We start from the raw sequence: 23,510 nt of genomic DNA, 5'->3' as shown, positions 1-23,510 counted from the left end.
AATGTGCTGACTGTCTGGCAGGGTGCATCTGAGCAGCGGGACACACAGGACCAGTAAGACGATTAAGTATGTGTGAGATGACTGTCACATCCACTGTATTCAGGTTTGAGAATAATTCTGTCATTTTTATTTTTTCATCAAACATCCTTTTAATGTACCCTCTGAGTCCAGAGTGCCTACTGTGGATCAGTGGTGCTCAACTGGTGGGTTGCAACACTGGAGTGGCTCATGAAGCTGCTTTATGTGGGTGCAGGGCATTTTCAAGGGCAAAACACCACATGCTCTTATTTTATTTCATTACGAGGGCTCTCCCCAGGATTTCTTCCCGCCAAAAGAGCGTGTCTCTGATTGGAGGATGGGGGCAGTGATGTGCTTTCACTTTGACAAAAAACTAGGCTCTTTTTTCCTGTTGATTTAAGTCACGTCCTGCCTAACATGTAGGAAGCAATGTAACTGCAATGAAATTTAAGGCACGAGAATGTCAAATGTAATTACTGTCTTCAGATAAGATAAGATTGAAATAAACCTTCATTCATTCTAATGTAAACAACGCCCACGGAAGCATTTACTCTCTTTAAGGGACACCTGCAGAGGTCCAGTTCAGATAGCTATACATCAGGGAAGTTGAAATCGGAAAGCAAGCACAGATCTGGAAGTCAAACCTGCAATATTGTGCAGTTTCTGGAGGAGACCAGAGTTTCCTCTTGATGGATTCAAACTGGTGTCCTTCTTGCTGTGAGGCTGCAGAACTAAACCCTGCCCTCCCTGCTGCCCTCTTGTCATTACATATATTTCTGAATCAGGAAGGGTTTTGTTGGCTCCTCAGCTGGATGAATAGCGGCTGGAAAAGGATGCTTCACCCAGGGGGTCATTTAGGGAGGTGAGAGCAACCACCGAACTTTGGCTGAAATTGATAACACACTTTAAAGTTATTGCAGTCTATTGCTTTTCTTGGACGATACTTGAAGAGGAGAAGCAGAGCACTCAAGTGTTTTGAGCTGAGACATGGACTCGTAATTCAGTTAGAGATGTAGAAGACCTGCCTCTACAAGAGTACACTTTAAAAACCTTTGCAGACACACATGAAACACATAGACAAGGTGGGAGCCACATAGGCCACGTAGACGTGGTGTGGATTATGATTTCGCATGTGTCTCTTGTCTAGAAAGCTCTCCAGCTCCAGAGTGGAACTTGTCATAGGATGACACCTGTGCAACAAATCCTGTTGTGAAATTTCCTCGCTCGTAAATATTCCACAGTCAACAGTCGGCTTTATTGTAAGAACATGGAAGAGTTTAGGAACAACAGCAACCCAGCCACCAAGTGGCCGTCCATGTAAACTGACAGAGAGGGGTCAGCACATAGTCCAAAGACGTCGCCAACTTTCTGCACAGTCCTTTGCTACAGAGCTCCAAACTTCATGTGGCCTTCAGATTAGCCCAAGTGCAGTAACACAGAGAGCTTCATTTACTATATAGCAGTGGAGACGCCTTCTCTGGAGTGATGAATCACGCTTTTCCATCTGGCAATATGATGGACCAGTCTGGGTTTGGAGGTTGCCAGTAGAGGTACATTTGGGACTGCATTGTACCAAATGTGAAATTTGGTGGGGGAGGAATGATGGTGTGGGGTTGTTTTTCAGGAGTTGGTCTAGTTCCAGTGATAGGAACTTTGAATGCTTCAGAATACCAAAACATGTTGGACAATTCCATGCTCCCAACCTTGTGGGAACACTTTGGAGTGGTCCCTTCCTCTTCCAACATGACTGTGCACCAGTGCACAAAGCAAGGTCCATACAGACATGGATGACAGAGTCTGGTGTGGATGAACTTGACTGGCCTGCACGATAGAACACCTTTGGGATGAATTAGAGCAGAGACTGAGAGCCAGACCTTCCCCACCAACATCAGTGAGTGACCTCACCAATGTGCTTTTGGAAGAATGGTCAAACATTCCAGACAATCTTTCCAGAAGAGTTGAAGCTGTAATAGCTGCAAAAGGTGGACCCACATCATATTGAACCCTGTGGGTTAGGAATGGGAGGCACTTAGGTTCATACGTGAGTCAAGGCAGGGGAGCAAATACTTTTGGTAATATAGCATATGTATTGTGAGTCTGGCGTGTTATGGTACAGCTGCATTGGAGCGTGAGGCTACGCACTGACATGAAAGTGCGTTGAAGTCGTGTAGACTGAAAAACACAGTTTAGCCCAGTGAGTCTAAATTTTAGGTCTGACGCTCTTTCTGTCCGTGATCAGTTACAGTATCTCATTGTTGTGTGTCATCCTGAAGCCGTGTTGTGCAGATGGTGAGGTTCATGCTGGAATATTCTTGTCCAGTCACTGACAGTGCTGACTGCTGTGTGACTGATGCGTAGCTCTACTTTGATATGTGAAGCCCCGGCTCAGTTTCATGATTAAATGTCTGTCCATGCTGATACATCAGGGTTATTAACAAGCACTGTCATGATGGAGAACTTGTTAAATGAATATACATTCTAAACAAATGACTGAAGCGCTCCGAGAGTCACTTTAAATGAGCATGTCGTATGTGGCCTGTGGCCCATAATTAACGGCCCTAGAATCTCATTATTTTGTGCTGCCATTGACACCGAGAAGCAAACTAGTTCACATTTTGGCGTTGCAGACTCCATTAAAAGCTAAATAGGTGTTCTATTTTCACTTCAATCAAAAGAGTCGGCAATATGAAAATCATTCCATTCCAGCTCAAGTCACGTATAAATGTGTGGAAAATGATGTCGCTACTGGCCAATTACATCTCCGCGTTCCAGTTTATACTGTGATTTAATCCGCTGTGGGCTGCACCGAGCTCCTGATTGAAAAGGTTGAAGGCCATGAAAAAGTAAATATTTGCGCGTAATAATCCTCATTTTCTGCGGCACTATCGCCTTGATGGTCTTATAATCAACAGATCTGCAGCTTCTCCCACAAACTGGCTCAGCACTTCCCCTCCGTCCTCCTGTTTTGGATCGAAACATTGTAAACCCTCCCGTTAATTGCGGTGTTAACTCAATCAGCGACGTCTCGGAGGAGGTTTTTCATCAGCGTGCGCGCGGCCGCACACATCCATGAGACTGTGCATGAGTAATGAGTTCTGCTGCTGAGCTGGAGAGAAAACCAGCAGAGTCCGGCGGGCCTCAGCCGGGGGGAGCGGGCCAAAGGTGTCCTGATGGTTGTACTAACTATTGCACTTTTGGAGTTTGTCCTCCTGATGAAGTTGCCGTTGATTACCCCAGAGGTTCGGTTTTAAGGTCGTCAGTGACAATGTGCTGACTTCCAAGGCCCAGAGCATCAGTAAACAAAAACAGATCGACTTCAAGCGCAGCTTTAATCCCAGCTATAGATGAGGCCATGAGCTGTGATATATTAGTGCTGGCTTGTCTATGATGGGTGAGGGGCACTGCTCTCACCACTGGTGGTGAAGCAGCAGTAGTTACTTGAACACACCTTTTATTGAAAAAAACGGTCTTGCTACACTCATCTGCTTGCAAATGAAAAAAGCTTTCGTCTATACTGTCGGTGTGTTTTGCCATTTCCTTCGTGAATACATCGTCTGGTATGCCTCAGTAGTCGTGGCTGTAGCTGTGTACCGCGGATATAGTGTGTCGTAATTGGTGTTCTGCAGTTGCATCAGAAGGTTTTGTCTCCATCGCTGCTGCCATGCCATGTCTGTTCAGAGCTAGCCAGAAGTAATCAGAAAACTTCATGAAACATTAAACATTTGAATCCACGAAATAAATAAACTTTCACATGACTTTGGTGACAAATCTAGTCTTGTGGTTCATCCACCATGTTTCGGAGCAGGTAGGTGAAGTGTTTCTCAGGGTTATTCCATCATACTTTTGGTCTGATATTTGGTCACGTTCCTCATCGTCTGAGATGTCAAGCTCCTAGTGCGATCGCCCTGATGCTGACCTCTGTCTGCACATACTAGTGGTGGTTAATGTAACGCCATATATATCAAACGCACAATAGAAAAATGTCTATCATGTTATTTCTCTACCAATGTTCCTATTGCTATTTTTACCAATTCAAGTGAATTTGCACAGTCAAGGCTATTGTAATCGCAAGGAAGATGCAATTCTGTTTTGAGACATTTCGCTGCTTTATAACGTCACATGTACACGACAGCGCAGCACGGTGAGTCTGAAGGACTATCGTTCACAATTGTATTTTTAAATGTATTTTTAATACAGGAAATGACTTTGGAGATACTGAGAGCTGACATGTAGAGAGGTGGACAGTTGCATGAGCGAGTGAAAGCAGTTACAATCCGAGGTCATTCATTGAAGTAAATTTGTCTTTCAATAAATTGGAGGTCAGGACTTGATATCATGTCTGGCATGGTGTTGCGCTGCTTATGTCAGAAGTGCAGTGCTAGTGGTGGGTTCAAGTACGCGGCCCAAGCCCGGTTTGTTCGTGTTTACATCTTGGACTTAGTCTCGAGAGAATCTGTGGTGTGAAAGCCGCCTGAGTCAGAGTTGGTTTTGTGAGATCAAGCGGCCCATTCTTTCAGCAATCAACTCATGCAGGGTCCCCGCCTGCAGTTGAGAACATGTTGTTTATATTGTTCCGTACAAAGGTGGGCCGATCTGTATGTATGTGTTCAGGATGAAGGAGGAGATCAGAGGCTTGTGTATGAGACATTGAACTTTAAATATTATTCCAAATCGCAGTGGTGACACAGCACAGCTACTGCCTGACAGTTCTCTCACTGCTGTTGCCAATGGCCCATCTACATTGGCTGAAATGAACTTGTTCATTTAGACTTCCATTCTTCCAGCCTTATGATATCAGCTTAAAATCCCTTTCTCACTTGGGTTTAGAGGCTCGCTGTGTTCATAGATTCTGTTCTCGCTGCTGTCTTCCCACTGCATCTTTTACTTCAGTGCTGCCATCCTATTGTTATTTATTGATATTGCGATTCCCTCCAAAGACTCTTTTTAGCTGCAGTGCTGCTATCTTTGTCTCTCTCTCTCACTTAACTCCTCCTCTTCCTATCTCTCTCCCTCCCTCGACTTTTGCCTCCCCCTGGCAGTGCCCCCCAGTTTCCGTGTCCCCCACTAACTAGCTGCACTCTCCGACAAAAACGATGACAAGACAGCAAAGGCACCGCAGAAACCAAACACAGCAAAAAGAGAGCGCAGTGAGGGAACGTGCCGGAAGAGTGCAGAGACAACAAGACAATGAGAACCATCATTCTTTCTTTATACACTTTTACCACATACATGTGGGTCCCCGGGGAACTCTCGGTCCGAGTCTCCATTTGTGCTCCTCCTTTTGTTGTCATCACTCAACACATTTCCCTCACCCTCCTCTGTCCCCCACTGAGTTATTAAATCTCATCTCACCCTCTCCCCTCTGTTACCGGGAGAAGGCTCCCATTTTCCATTCCTTCTTGCCCCGCAACCTTTCCGTCTTGTGTCACTTAGTGGGCTCTTATATAAGCTGCGCACCTAGGGGGGAGAGCCGCCGGCCAGCGGACTCGTCTGGCTCCGCTTTCACCCGAACCCTCGCTAGCAGTTATATTCCAGTAACATTATTATCATACTATTATCGCACCTCCTCCTCCCTCTCTTTCGCGGAGTGTCACCCAGCTATGGGTTATCCGAGCCCTGCGAGATGGCATTACAGAGGAGAAACTGCTCAGCCACAGCATTGTTAGCATCAGGATAACATTGTTACTGTGATTTGTCGATCGTTGAACCTTGCTTTTCGGAGCTGGCCGTGATAGAGGCTCATTAAATCCTAGTTAAGGGGGTCAGTTTGTCCCAACGCTGTCGTGAACTGAAGAAGGCTTTTCATTTGTCTAAATTAGTCACCAAGTGAGGAGAAAAGTTGTCAGCATGGTGGCTTTGCCCTGGGCCCTCTAGTTTCCTCCCACAGTCTGAAAACATGCGGCGGCTGCTTGAGGACACTAAGTAGTCTGAGGATGTGTGAGCCCTGTGTTGGACTGGTAACACAACCCTCTTCCTTGGTCAACAGCGCCTTCAACTGCAGCTCACCGGGAACACATTCGTGTAAATAGGTGAATGAAACATGACAACGCAACTTGACCTACCCACTACAGTAGGAGTAGGAGATCACCTTTCGCTGGCATGAATTTCCATTGGCATTTTCACTGCTTAAAGGAAATGACTTATTCTGTACTGATCTTTAACTTTCATCTCCTTTTCCCCACTTTGGGGCTTTGGCTGCGAGAGATTTTAACTTACGTGTGCGCAGTTATATGGAGTTTAACAGTGTAGGAACAAGCTACAGCTGGCATGGCATTTGTCAGCAGAGGGGGGCTGAAGGTTTCCTCCTGACCAGTCACAATGTAAATAATAATGAAGCTTTGCTAAGATGTCAGAATTTGTCATGAATCCCTGAATCTCTGATGGCTGCCCTACCTGTAGAGTATATCCCTGGCAAATTACTAGTGTATCCGCATATGGCATTTGAGCATCGATATTTTTTTGACAACGATCAATGTATCCAGGGTTTCCTACGAACCTCTGAATAACCATCTGAAAATGAGTCACTTATTTTAGTAGAAACGTGGTGCAAAAGTGACTGTAAGAACAACAGCACCTGACCTAGCTACAGCTAGCCTTCGGCATGGACCGGTTCCAAGCTGGGAAAGTGTTCAGCGCTATTAAAATTGACCATGTTTTTGCGCACAATACGACAAAAACAGAGCTTAATGATTCCTTTCGGCACAACAGTCCAGTTAATTATCGAAAGCGCTAATAAAAACGAGCATTCAAGAAAGGCTCTTAATTCTAATCTCTGAGGTCAATGAATCACTTCGAGACAAAAAACAAAACAAATGAGCAAGTACTGGTCTCCAAAGTGCCCGTGTTAACCGTGAGTGACCGTGTAGAAACTGGTGGAGATGACCAGCAGCCAGGCTTGAGCACCAGCTGTCGCCCTGGATGGCTGAAGTAGCTGGAGGATTAAATGTTAAGTGCCATCCATCAACAATTTATTACATCGTAAAATAAGGGTTTTAGATCCATCCTCTTCGAATAACATCAATGTTTAATAGCACTACGTGGTTGACGAAAACACCCTCTTCCTTCTCTGGTTTTATGTGAGTTTAACTGACTTAATCACCTTTTTAATCGACAAAGAAACCAATGATATATCACTCGTGAAATAAGAGACTCTGGATCTATCGTCACGCCTGCAGCAGATATAGCCTAACCACCAGGCTCATTGTTTCTTCTTCCGTGTCTCCACATCAGCACATCACTCTCTGACATCCAGGATTCTCCTCGACAAATGTTGAACACCTCTTTTAATTCCACTTTCATCATAGCTCTGTCTCTCTATTGTCCTTTATCTATCTCAGCTCTCTCACCCCCCTCCCCACCTGCCCAAATCTAGTCCCTCGGAGCGTAGCTGTCTCACAAAAGTCTGTCATCTAACATCCGAGCAGCAAGCTGAGATAAGATAGAGTCCCTGACACAAACAGAGAAGAGATATGTATCTGAGTCAGCATGCGTGTGATCATACAAGCGAACGATAAAGAAGTTGAAGAAGCTTCATCAGCTTTCAACAAAAACTGGTGGCGCTGAAATACATGAATACCTGTCAATGTCACTGAGATTTTTGCTTCAACACACATTGCTGTGCGCTCACCTCCTCGTACCTCTGACTGTGACGTCAGCGGATGAGTGTGCTCTGCAGTGAAAAAGGTGTGTGTGTTCACGCATATCTGAGTGAGGACCAATTTTGGTCCCCTCACTTGTGTCTTTGTCGGGCCCTTTTGCTGGACCCCACAAGGTTAACGCTCAATTTTAGGCTGACAAAGACAGCATGATAAAGAGGTGTAACTTTGGTTCGAAGTCCTGGTTATTTTTAGCCATTTGCTTTAGATGGTTAGGTTTAGGGTGAGCCGGGGACAAGCGGACCCCACAAAGGAGGAGATTTAGGCCTATCCGCCATTCTTTAACCTTGTTTTTTTAGGGTTAAATGTCAAAACATCGAGGTTGTCATAAATGGGTTTAAGCTTGGTTCAGAGACCTGGTTAAGTTCAGCCATTTGGAGGAGAGGCTGGGAACTTTTCACGTGTGATTGTTGAACGAGTAGATTTATTTAGGAGTGAATAAAAAGGTTTATTTCTAAACGTGCTACCAAGAGCAACATTGGAAGTATCACGGCAACGGATATAGTGGTTGTTAAGAGAAGGCCTCTTCATTCAGCACAGCAGTCTGCGTTTTAATAAAGCTTTCTATAATGAAAGTCTAAATGTTCCCTTTGGATTTTGCGTGTGAATACGAATACGGCTCTTTTTAATGCACGTTGAAGCGGGAGTGGCGTTGAAAGCGGCACAACACCGCCACCAACCGGTTACAAGTAGCCACTGCAGCTGCAATCAGCAGTCGAGAACTACAGTCAATAGAAAGCATGAAGACGCGCATGAAGCTTTGGCTTAAGTCTAACAGGAGAGTTACTATTATCTTTAGTGACTAGGAGCTTGTTCCACAATACTCAACTTGAAGAGGAGGCACGGCTGTTGTGCAAATTGCGAAAATATAGCTTCAACCTTGACACATTAAAATCGACATAGAAATGTGTAAATGCATTCGTGTTTTAATAAACAACCACTGTGCAATATTGCAATGACAATATTTAACCAAAGTAAACCAAAGCATCGAGCAATTCAATGTCGATGTGATCAACAGTAATTCATTTACATCAACTCGCTTGTGAAGGTACGGAGTCAGCCGCTTTATGTGTTGCGCTGTGATGTGTGCCGCTGCAGCGCCACCACTGACAGGGTAGATGTTTGAAGTGTGATAGTGGGGAAACGTAAAGTTTATCCATGTTTGTCCACCGCCTTTTTTTGCATACTAGAAAAATGCTCACTTAAAAAAAAAAAAACATTGCAGTCGTTTTTTCAAACTAACAGTGGTGACGCTTCACAAAGCCTCATTTTCAGATCCCACTACATGGTGTTCACTGCTCAATGAGTTGGAACAGCTAGTTTCATGGAACTTTTTAGAGGGTTATGATGGTCTCAGCTGTTGGCACTCATGCTGTGTCTCGTCCACTGCAGGCTCAGGAGAGAAGGCTACACTGTGCGGGTCAGCGTCAATGACTATCTGGACATCTACTGCCCACACTACAACACCAGCCTGCGGGGGACACTGGGGAGCACCATCGCCGAGCAGTACATCCTCTACATGGTCAGCTATCGAGGTTACCGCACCTGTGACCCCCAGATGGGCTCCAAGCGTTGGGAGTGCAACCGACCACATGCCCCACATGCCCCCATCAAGTTCTCTGAAAAGTTTCAACGCTACAGCGCCTTCTCGCTGGGCTACGAGTTCAATGTGGGCCAGGAGTACTACTACATCTGTGAGTGGAGCGCTGGGTGGCTGTTAGCTCAAGACTCTCTCTGGGCAGAAGTGAATGTGACTGAATGGAGGCAAAAGCTAGCTACCCACCAAATATTTCATTTTTCCCATTTCCATCATGCCAAATCTTTGAATTTCTTTCGAATTTTGGATTAATTAATCTCAAGCCACATATTTCAATTTGAATGAATTTGGTATATTAGTGAATCAAATGATGGACCCCTACATATATTTAAACAACTAAATATTGTTTATTTTGCATCAGTTTGACAATAGAACAATAAACCACGATGGTGGCTACATTCAAGTTTTTATATCACCTTATTTAAACTAAAGGTCTTTTAATGTCTTGAAAATATTTGGATTTTATAATATTAAATAAAATTAAGTTATATTATTTTGTTGTAATTAATTAATCATAATAATATTGTAATTAATCGTAATTAACTCGTTATAGTCCCACCACTTATATATATATGTGTGTGTGTGTGCATCTTTAGAAAAAAAGGCTATGATTAAAAATGCAATACATTCATTTAAAGCCGTTGTTTCAAGTATTTAATCTAGTATTGTATAGCATAGTTTCTCAGACCTGCTTTTTTTTTTTTTAGTAGGCGTGGGCATGTTGCGAAATCATCATATGATCACATGTACATATGATCTGACAAGCCATGGCACAGCCAGGGCCCACCAGGTTCATGTCAGGGCACAGTGAACTTTAACAATGGAGCGAATTTGCGCATATGTCGATGCTGTGTGGGTGTGAGTAATATATATTCAGCCAGTTCAGCTGAGGACGCGGCTCTGCCGCTGACCTGCAGAGGGCAGACGTCCAACGTGTGTGTGTGTGTGTGTGTGTGTGTGTGTGTGTCTTCACAGCCACGCCCACTCACCACCACGGCCACAGCTGCCTGAGGATGAAGGTCTTCGTCTGCTGCTCCACCGGTGAGACTCACAACTCTGCCTTACACACGTCTGACATGTCTGCCCTCCCTGTGATCTCACTTCAGCCTCTGCCTTCCAAACCAGAGAAAACAGATCCAACAACACTGTAGACTCGGTTCGGCTCACACACGCAATCCGCTGCTTCACTACTTTCGTTATGGGTGTACAAAGTTGATCAGGCACCTGAAAGATGATGCGCACAACCACAAATAAAAAAACAGAAATGCAGTTTCAAATGAGCAATCTCTCCCCAGCTATTGCATACAGTGATGTCCTGGCTTGTTAGACTCATGCCTGTGCAGACTAGAGGAAGGTTAAACGCACATTTTACAGCAAGTATGTATGTACATACAGGTTAATTATTCAACGTTGCTGTGAGTTTTTTACTGTTCAATTAGAGTTTAAATGGAAGAAAACACGCTATTGAATTTTCAACATTATAACGTGGTAAGAACTCTAAAATGGCATAAGTAAATCTAAATTTGAGTGATTCTACATATGAACTATAACAAACTTTCTCCCCTGCACTGTTATACATCAGTTTTTCTGCCAATTGAAGTGTTTTCAACTAGTACGGTGAGGGCCGAGCAGCCTGATGGCCTCCCACTGAGAGCGTGAGGAGAACCTAGAAAACAACCCTGTCTGATTTGTATTTCTCTCTCTGTCGCTTTATTATTTTTTCATTGATCTGTGGGGTCACATCCCTTACAACAAAATATACGTCTTTCTATACAATTAATTTTAAAAAAGCAAGCTGCACAGTATATATGTGGAAGTTGTGAAACCTACATGAATGTGTTCTTCCTGTTGGTCCATTTGGTACAAGTACAACTTTTAACAGCTCAAACATTACAAGGACCAACTTGCTGTGCTTGTTTGTTTATGATGTTTTTATGTTTTAACTGAAATGGATTCGATTTTTAAAACAACCATTAGTTGCAGCCTTCTTGCTGTGCTGCCCACTGATGTGAGCATGAGAACTGATGAAAATAATTACACTTGTATCATTAGCGGTTACTTTATCGAATGGAAGTGGATTTGGTTTTGTAAATTAGCTGCACACTGAAGTCGGGTTAACTGGATGGAGTGAAAAACGTTGCTGTTCCCACTAACAGCTACGACTCAGCTGCCGTTATCGTGACACGCCGTCGTCACAAAGAGATGAAGAAGGTATTCATGGGGAGGACTCGTTCATCTTCCGAGTCTGTCACCCTCCTCTCTGGTCCACGTCCTGCGCTCCCTCTGATCCCTCCCTCTTGTGTGTGTTATTTTTACCCTGTGCTCCCCGCAGGCCTTTGATCAGGCAGCCCGGTGCGGAGAACCTCTAACCTTGTCAGCACTAATACATCGCACACTCCGGCCAGTGTCTGCGCCTGTGTACACATCACCTTAATGCCCCACATCCCTGTGTCACGGCTAATCTATTCATGTGTCTCCCACTCTTGCACATGCCCCTTCCTCTCAGCTCCATGTGCCCGTCTGCGATTGGCCGACTCAGTTTACGATGCTCAACCTTTCCTCAGCGGGGTCACTTTAACAGCTTGCTATCAAAAGAGCCTGTTGATTTCTGCTTGACTCTCGACCTTTGGTCCTGCATGCATGCCCAGCCCATCCTGACCGATGGCACACACAAGTCTTGTTCTCATTCATGTCTAAAACTGTGATCCATCTATCGCCATCATGCTGTCCCTCTGAGTTCCTCCAGATCGAACTAACTGTAAAAGCATTCCAGACTTACTGTACAGTTTAAATGAATTCCGTCTGTGGTTTCAGTTTTGGTAAGGCATTAGCCGGGGCTTGGCTAAAGCCCGCTCAACGTATTTGGTTTGATAAGTCTAGAGTGCCAAAATATATGTATGAAAACATCGATGCGCGTAATGGAATAACATTTTATTCAGCCAACCTTTCCAAAGCCATCTTTTATTTATTTAGTTTTTATAATCTCTCACTTCTCTTAATACTTTTCAGTGCTGAATCGAACATGCTCTGCCCTAAATACAATGCAAGTGGAAGTAACGCCTTAAGTTGAAAGTGTTGAAAGCTTTTTGGCTTGAGCTGATATTGTTGAATTACATGTAATGAAATGCCTGAAATGGAAACGATGACCTGGTAAATTACTACTTCCCTTCCTCTTCTTCCTCCCTCTTTATTCTCTCCATGTGGTGGAATTCCCAGTCTCCCAGTCGTATGAGGACTCCAGTCAGACTCCGCCCGAAGACACGGTCAGGCCGAGCATCAAAATACACAACCTTGGTGAGTGCTGCTGGAAACGCTGACCTCTCTGTGGCCAAATATTGTGCGGCATCGGTGAGGAATGTGACCAATCGGACCGCTGAGTTTTTATTCTGCGGTTGGAAACGGGAAATACACAAACCAGTGGTGGTTGATGAGCACAGCGTTATTTTTATTTATTCTGGAGGTTGAGGTGTTCTTTACGGAGCCCTGGAAGTGACATGCATGTGTTTATTTTTTTGGATGTGACATGCATGACTTTAGTTTTTTTTTTTTTTATTCCGAGATAACAATGATCTCGAGATACAATTTATCATGAGATAATGGTTATCTTGGGATAAAAAAAATAAATAAAGTCATGCATGTCAATTCCAATACGTATCGCTTAGCCACATGTGGTATTATTTTGAGTAGAAAGCACTTGATCAGAGTGTTAAAAGCGCAGAGACTTTGCCGTCGGCAATATTCTGACTTGCAGATAGTGAATGACAATGTTGACGAACAGTTACAAAGCCATGGGAGACATAGTGGTTACAGGTGGATGTCTACAAAATGCTTTGCCAGAGAGGCAGTTACGCAGTTAGTATCTTGAGATAGTAATTATCACGATATAACAGTTATCTCGAGATAAAAAGTTATCTCGGGATGAAAAAAATAAACAAAGTCATGTATGTGACATCCAAAAAAACGAACACATGCATGTCACTTCCAGGGCACAGAGATGAGGTCTGTAGTGGTCAGTGGCGATCGGCAGTCGTTCTTAAGATCGCTCTTTTTGATACAGTCTGGATTTAAACCATATTATCTGAACTGTGCTTCAAGAGCTTAAAAGGCGTTGCGGTGGATTCACAGGCCTTTTGTGTTTCCTGCTAAGCGCCCGGATGAGGCTGTGTGGGTTCTGAAGTCCTCCCTCAAATGATGTGATTTTGAAGAAGAGGGTGATCTTGACCAAGATGAATGAGTGTCAGTGAAGTGAGGTCGGTGGTGGGAGAGAAGCGCTCTCATGTCAGAGGTGCAGCTGAGTGGGTGTATAAATCCTAGTATCCCCCCCCCGCTCCATCTCATCTGGAACAACGACAGCCAGGAAAAATACTGAAGTTCATTTGTTCTCTGCTGAGCCGTGGCCAGCCTGAGAGGAGGACGAAGAGAGTGTGACTTGGCTGCAGTGTGAAGATGATGGGAGCGAAGAAACGCAAGAGGCAGAAGTAAAAGAAGAAGGAGGAACGGAAGAGATTGATGGAGGGATGAAGGACTGCAGAGGAAGAGACCTGGAAAGCGCAGCAGATCAGACTTGTTCACATTTTAATATGGAAATACACCCTGGCAAGAAATCAGCAACAAACATGGCCTCCGGCACTGCGATGCCTTGCACTGGATACATTTGGTGGTCTGTAGCAGTCCGGAGCGCCGTTGCTCAAAATTACCTGACCCTCTGACGGACCTGCAGCCCAGTGAACGCCCACATGGCTGACTCAGCCTCCGGACCAGACCGGCCCACAGCAGATCACTTCCTCTTCACCCATCGGCTCTGACTCGCTGTCGTCCCACACACAGCATTTGTTGCTTCACTCTTGCGTCACACTCAACTCAACCTGCAAATGTAACGCTGTGTTCACTGGTTAGTTTACAATGTCGTTTCTGCAGCTCAAGACATAAAACCCTTATCTGTAACCATAACCGCTGATCTCTATAAATGACACTCCGCTCTGCATCATGTTTGACGACACGTGTGTGGATTCATTCTCTTTATGTTTAAATTTATATTGCTGCATCAGTCAGCAGCTGTCATGATCGTCCCATCTGTCCATGCTAGAGTTTTGCAGGAACCTGTTTCAGGTACCATGTGACACAAAGAATCAATTCTCAACAATTTCCTTCATTCTTGGTCACCACTGAGTGTGTGTGTGGCTGTGTGTCATGAAAGATTTGTGTGTGGGTTTGGAGTTGTGTGTGTATTTATGTTTGTGTGTGTGAGTGAGTGTGGGGACATTATGAGGATTGTCATTGCCATAATGCTTTCCCCAGCCTCTCACCTTACGGTCATTTCACGCATCGGCTTCTGTCTTGAGACAAAGCTCTTTTGGCTGAGAAGTCTGAGATGTGAACACAAGCGAGTCGGGTTTTGGCCGCGGACTCAATCCCCGCTGCAAACTTGCACTTTGTCTCGGGAAGCTCTCAGCGGGTGGTGAGCTTCTTGCCTCAGGCGACTCGGCGCTAGATGCCGGAAACTACGTGTGCAGCGCGACTCCACACAAACATGATAGATACCGGGCAGTAAAGGGTCTGATCGCTGTCTGGGCACACAACATGGTTCAAAAACAACTTCTCAAACTCCCAGAACACTGAGGTGTGCAGCTGGGAGCCGCAGGAAAATTGCGCTCGGGAATGCACACATTGCGGTCCGGGATGTGTGCGGATGTTTGATAACGCATGTGTTTTCGCCTTTATTAGGCTGATAAACACCTGTTATTTATCACAGGCAGATTTGCTTAAATGAATAATGCCGCGCTCTACAGTAACTGTTTTCACTACTGCCATGTGGCTGCAGCGCAGCTGTCTGCATGAGGAGGACTGCGAAGAGGAAAGACGTAGCTTGATTTTTTCCAACTTACTGAAGATCACCAGACTATTCATTGATCATTTCTGACGTCTGGATCTGTACTTAAATTAAAATCTTGTCGACTCATAATGTTAGAATAATGTTGGAAATAAGGAGGTCAAGCCGATGGTGGTGAATCGGTTGTCGCGTGGCTCATGACGACTTCCTTGAGACGGGCTTCATCGTGGGTCACAAGCCAGCTATTTTGCGCAGAGCACCGCCAGCTGAGGTGCAGAGGTGCGAGGCTGCATAGCGAGGGGGGACGGAATTGGACTGAAATCCACCCAAGACAGAACCCACAGTGTGAAAAGCACCTTAATCCTAACCGTCCCAAACGAATGGCTAACCTTAACCAGGACAGGAAGTTTTCAAGCAAAAGGCCCCCACAAATAGAAAAGGATCCCCACAAGGAGGTGTGTTTCCAAGAATTGCTCCCCACAAGTACAGCGATACAAGGATGCACACACAGACACAAACACACTCAAAACCCCCCTTCTCCTAGACCCCCCCCCCCAGTACCAGATGTAGATGGACACTCGGTCCTGCTGGATGTACGACACCTCGCCCATGGGGTAGAGCAGCAGGAGGTTGGCCAGCATGCAGACCAGAGCGAGCGGTAGCAGAACCAGTCCCAGAGACCGGGCCAGAACCAGCGAGCAGCACATCCTGACAAAGTCACACACACACACTTACACACACACACACCACGGCCTGATCGCAGGAGAGCGAGAGGAGGGGCGAGCTGGGAGGAAGAACGCGCCCATGAGCATGTGTGTTCTTGAAAGACAACATTTGAGTTTAGACGTTTATTGTGAGAAACACAAATGTTAGACAACAAAAGCAGAATTAGGTCCCTGACTGGTATTGCAGGGTGATGACGTCATCACTGGCAGGTGGGAAGATCCATGTGACCATTCAAACAGCGTTGACGCGAGTCTCCGTGCATTCGCCCTCGAGTGCACATAAACTCGATCACATCGTCATGTGCCGAGTACAACTTGTCGTCTCTTGTGTAGCGAAAGGTGATATGACGTTGGTTCATGATGCCGCGATCCACTGTGCACGGTTCTGTCCGGAGGAGAACAGCAGTAAAGTGAAACTGGGCAAGTGTGTGCACGTGTGTGTGTGACTCACTCAGACACTTCATGTCTCCTTGCCACTCGCCGCTCACACATGTCTTCATTGGGCCGCCCTCCATGACGTAGTACGACTGGCACGCCATCTCCACCCGGTCCAGGTGTTCGTATTCAGACTTCAGCGAGCCCTTCACATCGCCGTCCAGCAGAGTGGGTGGACTCCGACAGTTCTCTGTAGCCGCTGCCATGTATGAATGCACAAGGAGACGTGAACACCCACCAACAATGCACCAAATACATGCTACACTGTGGTAAATGACCTCCACAGGTGGGAAAGGAGGCGCTCCATTTGCCGTTGTGCTGACACACCACTTCGCTCGCCCCTCTGATGTTGTGACTTCGTAAACGGCAGCGGAACTGGACCTTCTCACCCCTTTTGACATACGCATCGAGGTTGTGTGACACCAGCTGAACGCTGTCGGCAACACCTGTTAGCTGACATGGCTCTGTGCACAAAAGGAATGACTCAGCAGGAAAAATGAAACTTGAGCTTATCTGTCTCATGAGGCAACATTTGTCCTACACAGCCATCTCAGATCATCTGCACCACGCAGTTCGGCCGTTCATCTGATGACTCAGCAGGTTTTCTGCACACTCCTGGTGACTCAGCACGTGTTTTAGGTGAGGACTCACCTGAGCAGGAAGGCATTGGTTCGCTCCACCTTCCAGATGGTAAACACTTAATCTCCTCTGCTCCGTCCACATAGGACCCGTTCTCACAATCAAAGCGCAGTTTTTGTCCATGATGAATGGTGCCGTGTTCAGTCGGGAGGACACAGACCCGCAGACGAGGATCCATCTTCTCAATAGCACAAGATACATCTGCGGTAGAGATACATAGAACAACACGAGATGCAGGACCAGCACAGAGATCACACCTGATGTTACCTTCACAGGTGGGAAACTGGTGGTCCCAGTGTCCATCCAGTTTACAAATGAAATCACCCTCCGTCAAACACTAGTGTGAGCGGCCGAAAACCTCAGCGTCGTATTGTCCTTTGTCGAGCAGCGTTCGTCCCAAATGGCGACTAGACAGCGGATTGTTTCAACATTGTTCAGTACATTTTGACCTCAGCTGTCTATTGTTTACACACGGACTGCACGCCTGCTTGAGAAATCTGGGGCAAAATCCAGCTCTACAGGCTGACTCCAGTCCACAGCTAAGACTTTGACCTGAGACAATGTCCGCAGTGTGACAGCCCCCTTAGGTTCATACACACAGTCATTGAACACACACACACACACACTGGGGACAGTCCAGGTTTTCTCTACCCAACAGATGATGGGAACCTTTGTGATTGCCAGGACAGTGGCAAGTTCCCGTAAAGACTGGAGTTGGTCCAAGGTGATCACCCACCTCAGCATGGATGTGTGATGTGACATCACTTTGTGCTTTCCTGCGTAAATAAATGGGCAGGAATTTTGTCACTGTGTTTGAGAGTGTGTGACTTTGAGACACTTGAGTCCCGAGTCCACAAGCCTGCGGTGACATGAGGTTGCATGAATGTTGCTTTCAAACTCTTGAGACATTGTAGTCTCTGATGAACGCTTCAAGACAAGCATCATCCATCTATCCTTCCTTCATCTATCCATGATTTGTCATTAATCCACATTCATTGATCCATCTATTGCCCATCCGTAATACATGACAAAGAAGTGACAGTGTAAAGGCCTGATGTGTAATATTGGCACAAGTGGGGACTGCACAGCTCGGCCTTATCTGGCACATGGGTGACAACAAGTCAGGCACTACAGTGACCGCCAGATGCGGGTCAAATTTGGCACAAAAGGTTGTTCCTGTGGTTCCTGATAAGTCTGTGACAGAATGTGAGACGGCGATCGCACATCACGACATGCCAGCTGCACAAATTAAAAACAGAGACATACGTTGACAGGCGGGGGTGGGGCTCCATTGAGCTGTCGATTGGTTTAGATATACATTTTTGCCAGGCTTCACAAGGTTTAGTGGATTAAATGATGAAGATTAAAACGAGAAAATAATAGGTCAAGGTTAAGGTTAGCCATTTGGATGGGATGGTTAGGTTCAGGGTGAGAGGGCGGGGAGAGCATGAGAGTCAATGAAATGTCCTCACAAAGATAGCGCTACAAATGTGTGTGTGTGTGTGTGGGTGGACTCTCACCATCTCCCCTGACCTGAGACACAGCCACGGTCCCCCAAAGAAGCACACACACCGCCAGCCTCATTTTGGGTTTCTGAGTTTCTGAGCTGCAGAACTGTTGTTGCACAGTTGGACGGGTCGATGGTTGACGGCTGGTGACTGCCCACTGTCAGGAAATGACTTATCACTTGGAGTGTGTCCATGTATGTTTCCAAATGTCTGTTAATGGATGATTTAAATCAATGAAGTCAACAAAGATACTGCCACATATGTGGTTTGGTTTGTCTTTCAGTGAAACATGCAGCGGTCTCACTCTAGGCTGCACTTTTGCTCTGCAGTAGGGACACATAAGAGCGACAACATCTTTTGGACTCACACAAAGTCTGTTTTCACTTTGGCAAGACGATGAATTCAGCAGTGACGACAGCGTGCTGCAACGACGCTGCAGACCTGTACATTTCAGCAGGCTGCTAATATTGCCGAGCTTCATTCGGGTTAACTTCTGCTTTGGATTTGTGCAGAGACCAGCACCTTGTCAAGTGCTCATTTGGCTTTGAGAGCTCATGAGATCACTTCTTTTTCTGTAAGCAACAAACTCAAGCCTTCTGGGGCATTTCCTGCCCACAAGTCCTTGGTCAGTTCATTTGGATTTTGAAGGCCCACCACTCTCACCAGACATCCTTCATGGTGCTGTTGGTGTCTTTGGTAGGACGCCCCCTTGTGGTGAAGACTTAGACTTAGACTTGGACTTTCTTTATTGTCATTGCACAGGACATATTACTATATGATGGCAACGAAATTTCGGTCAGAGGCCTCCGGTTTCCAAAAACAAAAACAAAATGTCCAAAAATAAATAGATAGATAAATAATAATAAAATAATATCAGATAAGTGCCAGTCCAGAGGATGTACAACTAAACAAATAAACAGTATTGCAGCTACTGTCCAATGTTCAGCAACCTGACAGCACCAGGAACAAAACTGTTCCTGAATCTGGTGGTTCTGCATCGGATGCTGCGGAACCGTCTGCTGGATGGCAGGAGGGAGAACAGTGCATAGTTTGGATGAGTAGAGTCCGTGATGATCCTTTGTGCCCTGGATAAGCAGCGAACATCTGCTATATCCTTGATGGCAGGGAGCGGGGTCCCGGTGATTTTCTCCGCTGTCCTCACCACCCTCTGCAGAGACTTCCAGTCTGATGCATTGCAGCTCCCAGACCAAACGGAGATGCAGCTGGTCAGCAGGCTCTCGATTGTCCCTCTGTAGAAGGTGGTCAGGATGGGGGAGGGGGCAGTGAAGCTCTTCTCATCCGCCTCAGGAAGTGCGGACGCTGCTGTGCCTTCTTTGCCAGGGAGGAGGTGTGGAGTGACCAGCTAAGATCGTCTGTGACGTGCACACCCAGGTATTTGGTTGTACTCACCACTTCCACAGCCCTGTCGTTGATGTAAAGAGGGGCATGGCTGTGTTTTGACCCACAACCATTGTGTCGTCCGCGTACTTCAGGATGTGGTTGCTGCTATACTTGGGGCGACAGTCGTGGGTCAGCAGTGTGAACAGCAGTGGGCTGAGGACACATCCCTGAGGGGAGCCGATGTTCTGGGAGATGACACTTGACGTGTTACTTCCTACTTGGACAGACTGGGTTCTGTTGGTGAGAAAGTCCAGCAGCCAGTTGCACATGGAGGTCTCCACTCCTAGTTGCTCCATTTTATGTACCAGGTCCTGTGGGATGATGGTATTAAAAGCTGAGCTGAAGTCCAGGAACAGCATCCGAACCAGAGTGTTCTTCTTCTCTAGGTGCTCCAGGCTCAGGTGGAGAGCAGTGGAGATGGCGTCCTCAGTGGAGCGGTTCGGCTGGTACGCAAACTGGAACGCCACGTGAAAAAAAACATGAAACACCAGAGACAGTAGAAAAGTAGGCAAGGTAGAACAATAAATCAAATAGAGTGTATACAAATGTTTAACAAATGATTTGTGGACAAAGAAAGATTTGCCATTCCATGAGAAGTTCAGTAATAAAGGCACCATAAAAAATAATGTAATAGTCAATATAGCTAAAAGGCATGATGAATGAGTTTTTAAGGGGACTCATTTGTGTTGTTTTCTTTTGATCTCAAATCTCACATTCAGTGGCCTATGGAGTTTCACGAAGTCATGGCTGCTTCCTCAAAAAATAACGCTTTCATGTTTAGTTTTGGCTGTGAAACCCCACATTCTGTTGCAGCCGTGGCAGAGGTCCGTCATCAGTTCATATCTGAGGTGACAATGACTCATAGAGCTGAGAAGTGACAGAGAAATAAGGAGGTCAAGCCGATGGTGGTGAATCGGTTGTCGCGTGGCTCATGACGCCTTCCTTGAGATGGGCTTCATTGTGGGTCACAAACCAGCTATTTTGCACAGAGCGCCGCCAGCTGAGAAGAAATAAAATGGCATCGCCAGAGGTGCTGAGGTGCGAGGCTGCACAGCGGGGGGCGAATTGGAGTAATGCCACCCAAGACCGAACCCTCAGTGTGAAAGGCCCCTTAATCCTAACCGTCCCAAACAAATGGCTAACCTTAACCAGGCTTAACCAAACTTCATCCTCAAATTGAGATCTATCCTTGTGCGGACAAGCAAAAGGCCCCCACAAATAGAAAAAGATCCCCACAAGGAGGTGTGTTTCCAAGAATTGCTCCCCACAAGTACAGCGATACAAGGATGCACACACAGACACAAACACACACAGAACCCCCCTCCTCCTAGACCCCCCCAGTACCAGATGTAGATGGACACTCGGTCCTGCTGGACGTACGACACCTCACCCATGGGGTAGAGGAGCAGGAGGTTGGCCAGCATGCAGACCAGAGCGAGCGGTAGCAGAACCAGTCCCAGAGACCAGGCCAGAACCAGCGAGCAGCACATCCTGACAAAGTCACACACACACACACACTTACACACCACGGCCTGATCGCAGGAGAGCGAGAGGCGGGGCGAGCTGGGAGGAAGAACGCGCCCATGAGCATGTGTGTTCTTGAGAGACAACATTTGAGTTTAGACGTTTATTGTGAGAAACACAAACGTTAGACAACAAAAGCTGGATTAGGTCCCTGACTGGTATTGCAGGGTGATGACGTCATCACTGGCAGGTGGGAAGATCCATGTGACCATTCAAACAGCGTGGACGCGAGTCTCCGTGCATTCGCCCTCGAGTGCACATAAACTCGATCACATCGTCATGTGCCAAGTACAACTTGTCGTCTCTTCTGTAGCGAAAGGTGATATGACGTTGGTTCATGATGTCGCGGTCCACTGTGCACGGTTCTGTCCGGAGGAGAACAGCAGTAAAGTGAAACTGCGCAAGCGTGTGCACGTGTGTGTGTGACTCACTCAGACACTTCATGTCTCCTTGCCACTTGCCGTTCACACATGTCTTCATTGGGCCGCCCTCCATGACGTAGTACGACTGGCACGCCATCTCCACCTGCTCCTGGTGTTTGTATTCAGACTTCAGCAAGCCCTTCACATCGCCGTCCAGCAGAATGGGTGGACTCAGACAGTTCTGTGTACCTGACAGTGTGGGAACACACAGATTAGCATCCACCCACAATGCACCGAACACATGCTATAGTGTGATAAATGCAGTAGAGATACATAGAACAACAAGAGATGCCAGACGACTTCTACATGCTCCACAGAGATCACACCTGATGTTACCTTCACAGGTGGGAAACTGGTGGTCCCAGTGTCCATCGAGTTTACAGGTCAGGCTGCGCTACCATTGAGAACCAGGAAAAAGGAAACATAATAAGGCAGTGGTTTCTCATATTTCCCAAACCTGAGAATAACCCTGACAAGAGAATTAGCCAGGTCTGGACCTTGAAGCAACTTATTGCCTAGGGGCACATAAGAAGAAGCTGTCGAAGACTACTGTCAACTTGTCCTTCTTAGCATGATACACTGCACGATGGGGAATGTACTGGACATTTCCTGGTGATGCTAAAACTTATTCTGTGGAACCTCTTCCTCATATCCATCTTCTAGTATGTCCTCCATGAGCTGCATATACTGTTGGCAGCACTGAGTGTCCTACCATTTCTTTTTTTAAGCCAAGTAGGCGTTGCCAGTAGTCGAGTTGTATAAAAAAAATAGAAAATCAGGGAGGGATGGTCAATCTTGTCACAATGGGATACACACAGATAGAAGATTCCTGACGTATACACTATATAACCAAAAGTATTTGCTCACCCAGCCAAATGATCAGAATCAGGTGTCCTAATCACTTGATCTAGGCCTGCAGACTTTTTTGACCAATATTTGTGAAAGAATGGGCCGCTCTCAGGAGCTCAGTGAATTCCAGCGTGGAACTGTCATAGGATGCCACGACAGCAACTCAGCCACCATGTGGTCGGCCACGTGAACTGAGAGAGAGGGGTCAGCGGATGCTGAGGCCCATAGTACAAAGAGGTTGCTGACATTCTGCACAGTCAATTGCTAGAGAGCTCCAAACTTCATGCGGCCTTCAGATTAGCCCAGGTACAGTATGCCGAGCGCTTCATGGAATGGGTTTCCATGGCTGAGCAGCTACATCCAAGCCATACGTCACCAAGTGCAATGCAAAGTGCTGGATACAGCGATGCAAGGCAGGCCACCACTGGACTATAGAGCAGTGGGGACGCCTTCTCTGGAGTGATGAATCACGCTTTTCCATCTGGCAATCTGATGGACCAGTCTGGGTTTGGAGACTGCCAGGAGAAGACATTTAGGACTGCATGGTGCCAAGTGTGATATTTGGTGGAGGAGGAATTACGGTGTGGTGGTGTTTTTCAGGAGTTGGGCTTGGCCCATTAGTTCCAGTGCAAGGAACTTTCAATGCTTCAGGATACCAAAACATTTTGGACAATTCCATGCTCCCAACCTTGTGGGAACAGTTTGGTCCTTTTCCAACATCACTGTGCACCATACATACGCAATATCTACCCCTCCCTCAGCCCTCACTTCAATGGTATTCTGGTGTGTGCTTTCGTCACCTCCTGCATCGATGACTGTAAATCACTCCTCTTTGGTGCCCCCAAAAATCCCTCCATAAGATTCAACATGTTTAAAACTCTGCAGCCGGCATCATCAACACAGACCC

The 23,510-nt window shown here is 46.3% G+C and overlaps 2 protein-coding genes across 3 annotated transcripts in view; one reads left to right on the top strand and one right to left on the bottom strand.

Annotated features, from left to right (window-relative positions):
* Positions 1-23,510, top strand: part of efna3a (ephrin-A3a) — a 95,954-nt gene that overhangs the window by 49,317 nt on the left and 23,127 nt on the right. Inside the window, exons 2-4 of the mRNA XM_053862176.1 lie at positions 9,066-9,367; positions 10,246-10,311; positions 12,487-12,564. Coding sequence (XP_053718151.1) covers positions 9,066-9,367; positions 10,246-10,311; positions 12,487-12,564 — 446 coding nt within the window. The remainder of the gene's footprint in view (positions 1-9,065; positions 9,368-10,245; positions 10,312-12,486; positions 12,565-23,510) is intronic.
* LOC128757114 (coagulation factor XIII B chain-like) lies at positions 15,934-18,552 on the bottom strand. 2 transcript variants are annotated; one of them, XM_053862174.1, is made up of 5 exons: positions 18,420-18,552; positions 16,912-17,100; positions 16,539-16,724; positions 16,277-16,459; positions 15,934-16,210 (listed from the first exon to the last, which is right to left on the bottom strand). In XM_053862174.1, exons 1-5 carry the CDS (start codon positions 18,481-18,483, stop codon positions 16,026-16,028), a joined length of 807 nt encoding a protein of 268 aa, XP_053718149.1. In that variant the 5' UTR covers positions 18,484-18,552; the 3' UTR covers positions 15,934-16,025. The 2 variants fall into 2 exon arrangements, with proteins under 2 accessions (XP_053718149.1, XP_053718150.1); XM_053862175.1 differs by lacking the exon at positions 18,420-18,552 and adding an exon at positions 17,167-18,334.

This window comes from Synchiropus splendidus, chromosome 4 (assembly GCF_027744825.2).
Source record: "Synchiropus splendidus isolate RoL2022-P1 chromosome 4, RoL_Sspl_1.0, whole genome shotgun sequence".
In the NCBI taxonomy this organism is placed as follows: domain Eukaryota; kingdom Metazoa; phylum Chordata; class Actinopteri; order Syngnathiformes; family Callionymidae; genus Synchiropus; species Synchiropus splendidus.
This window is presented reverse-complemented; position numbering and strand designations above follow the sequence as displayed.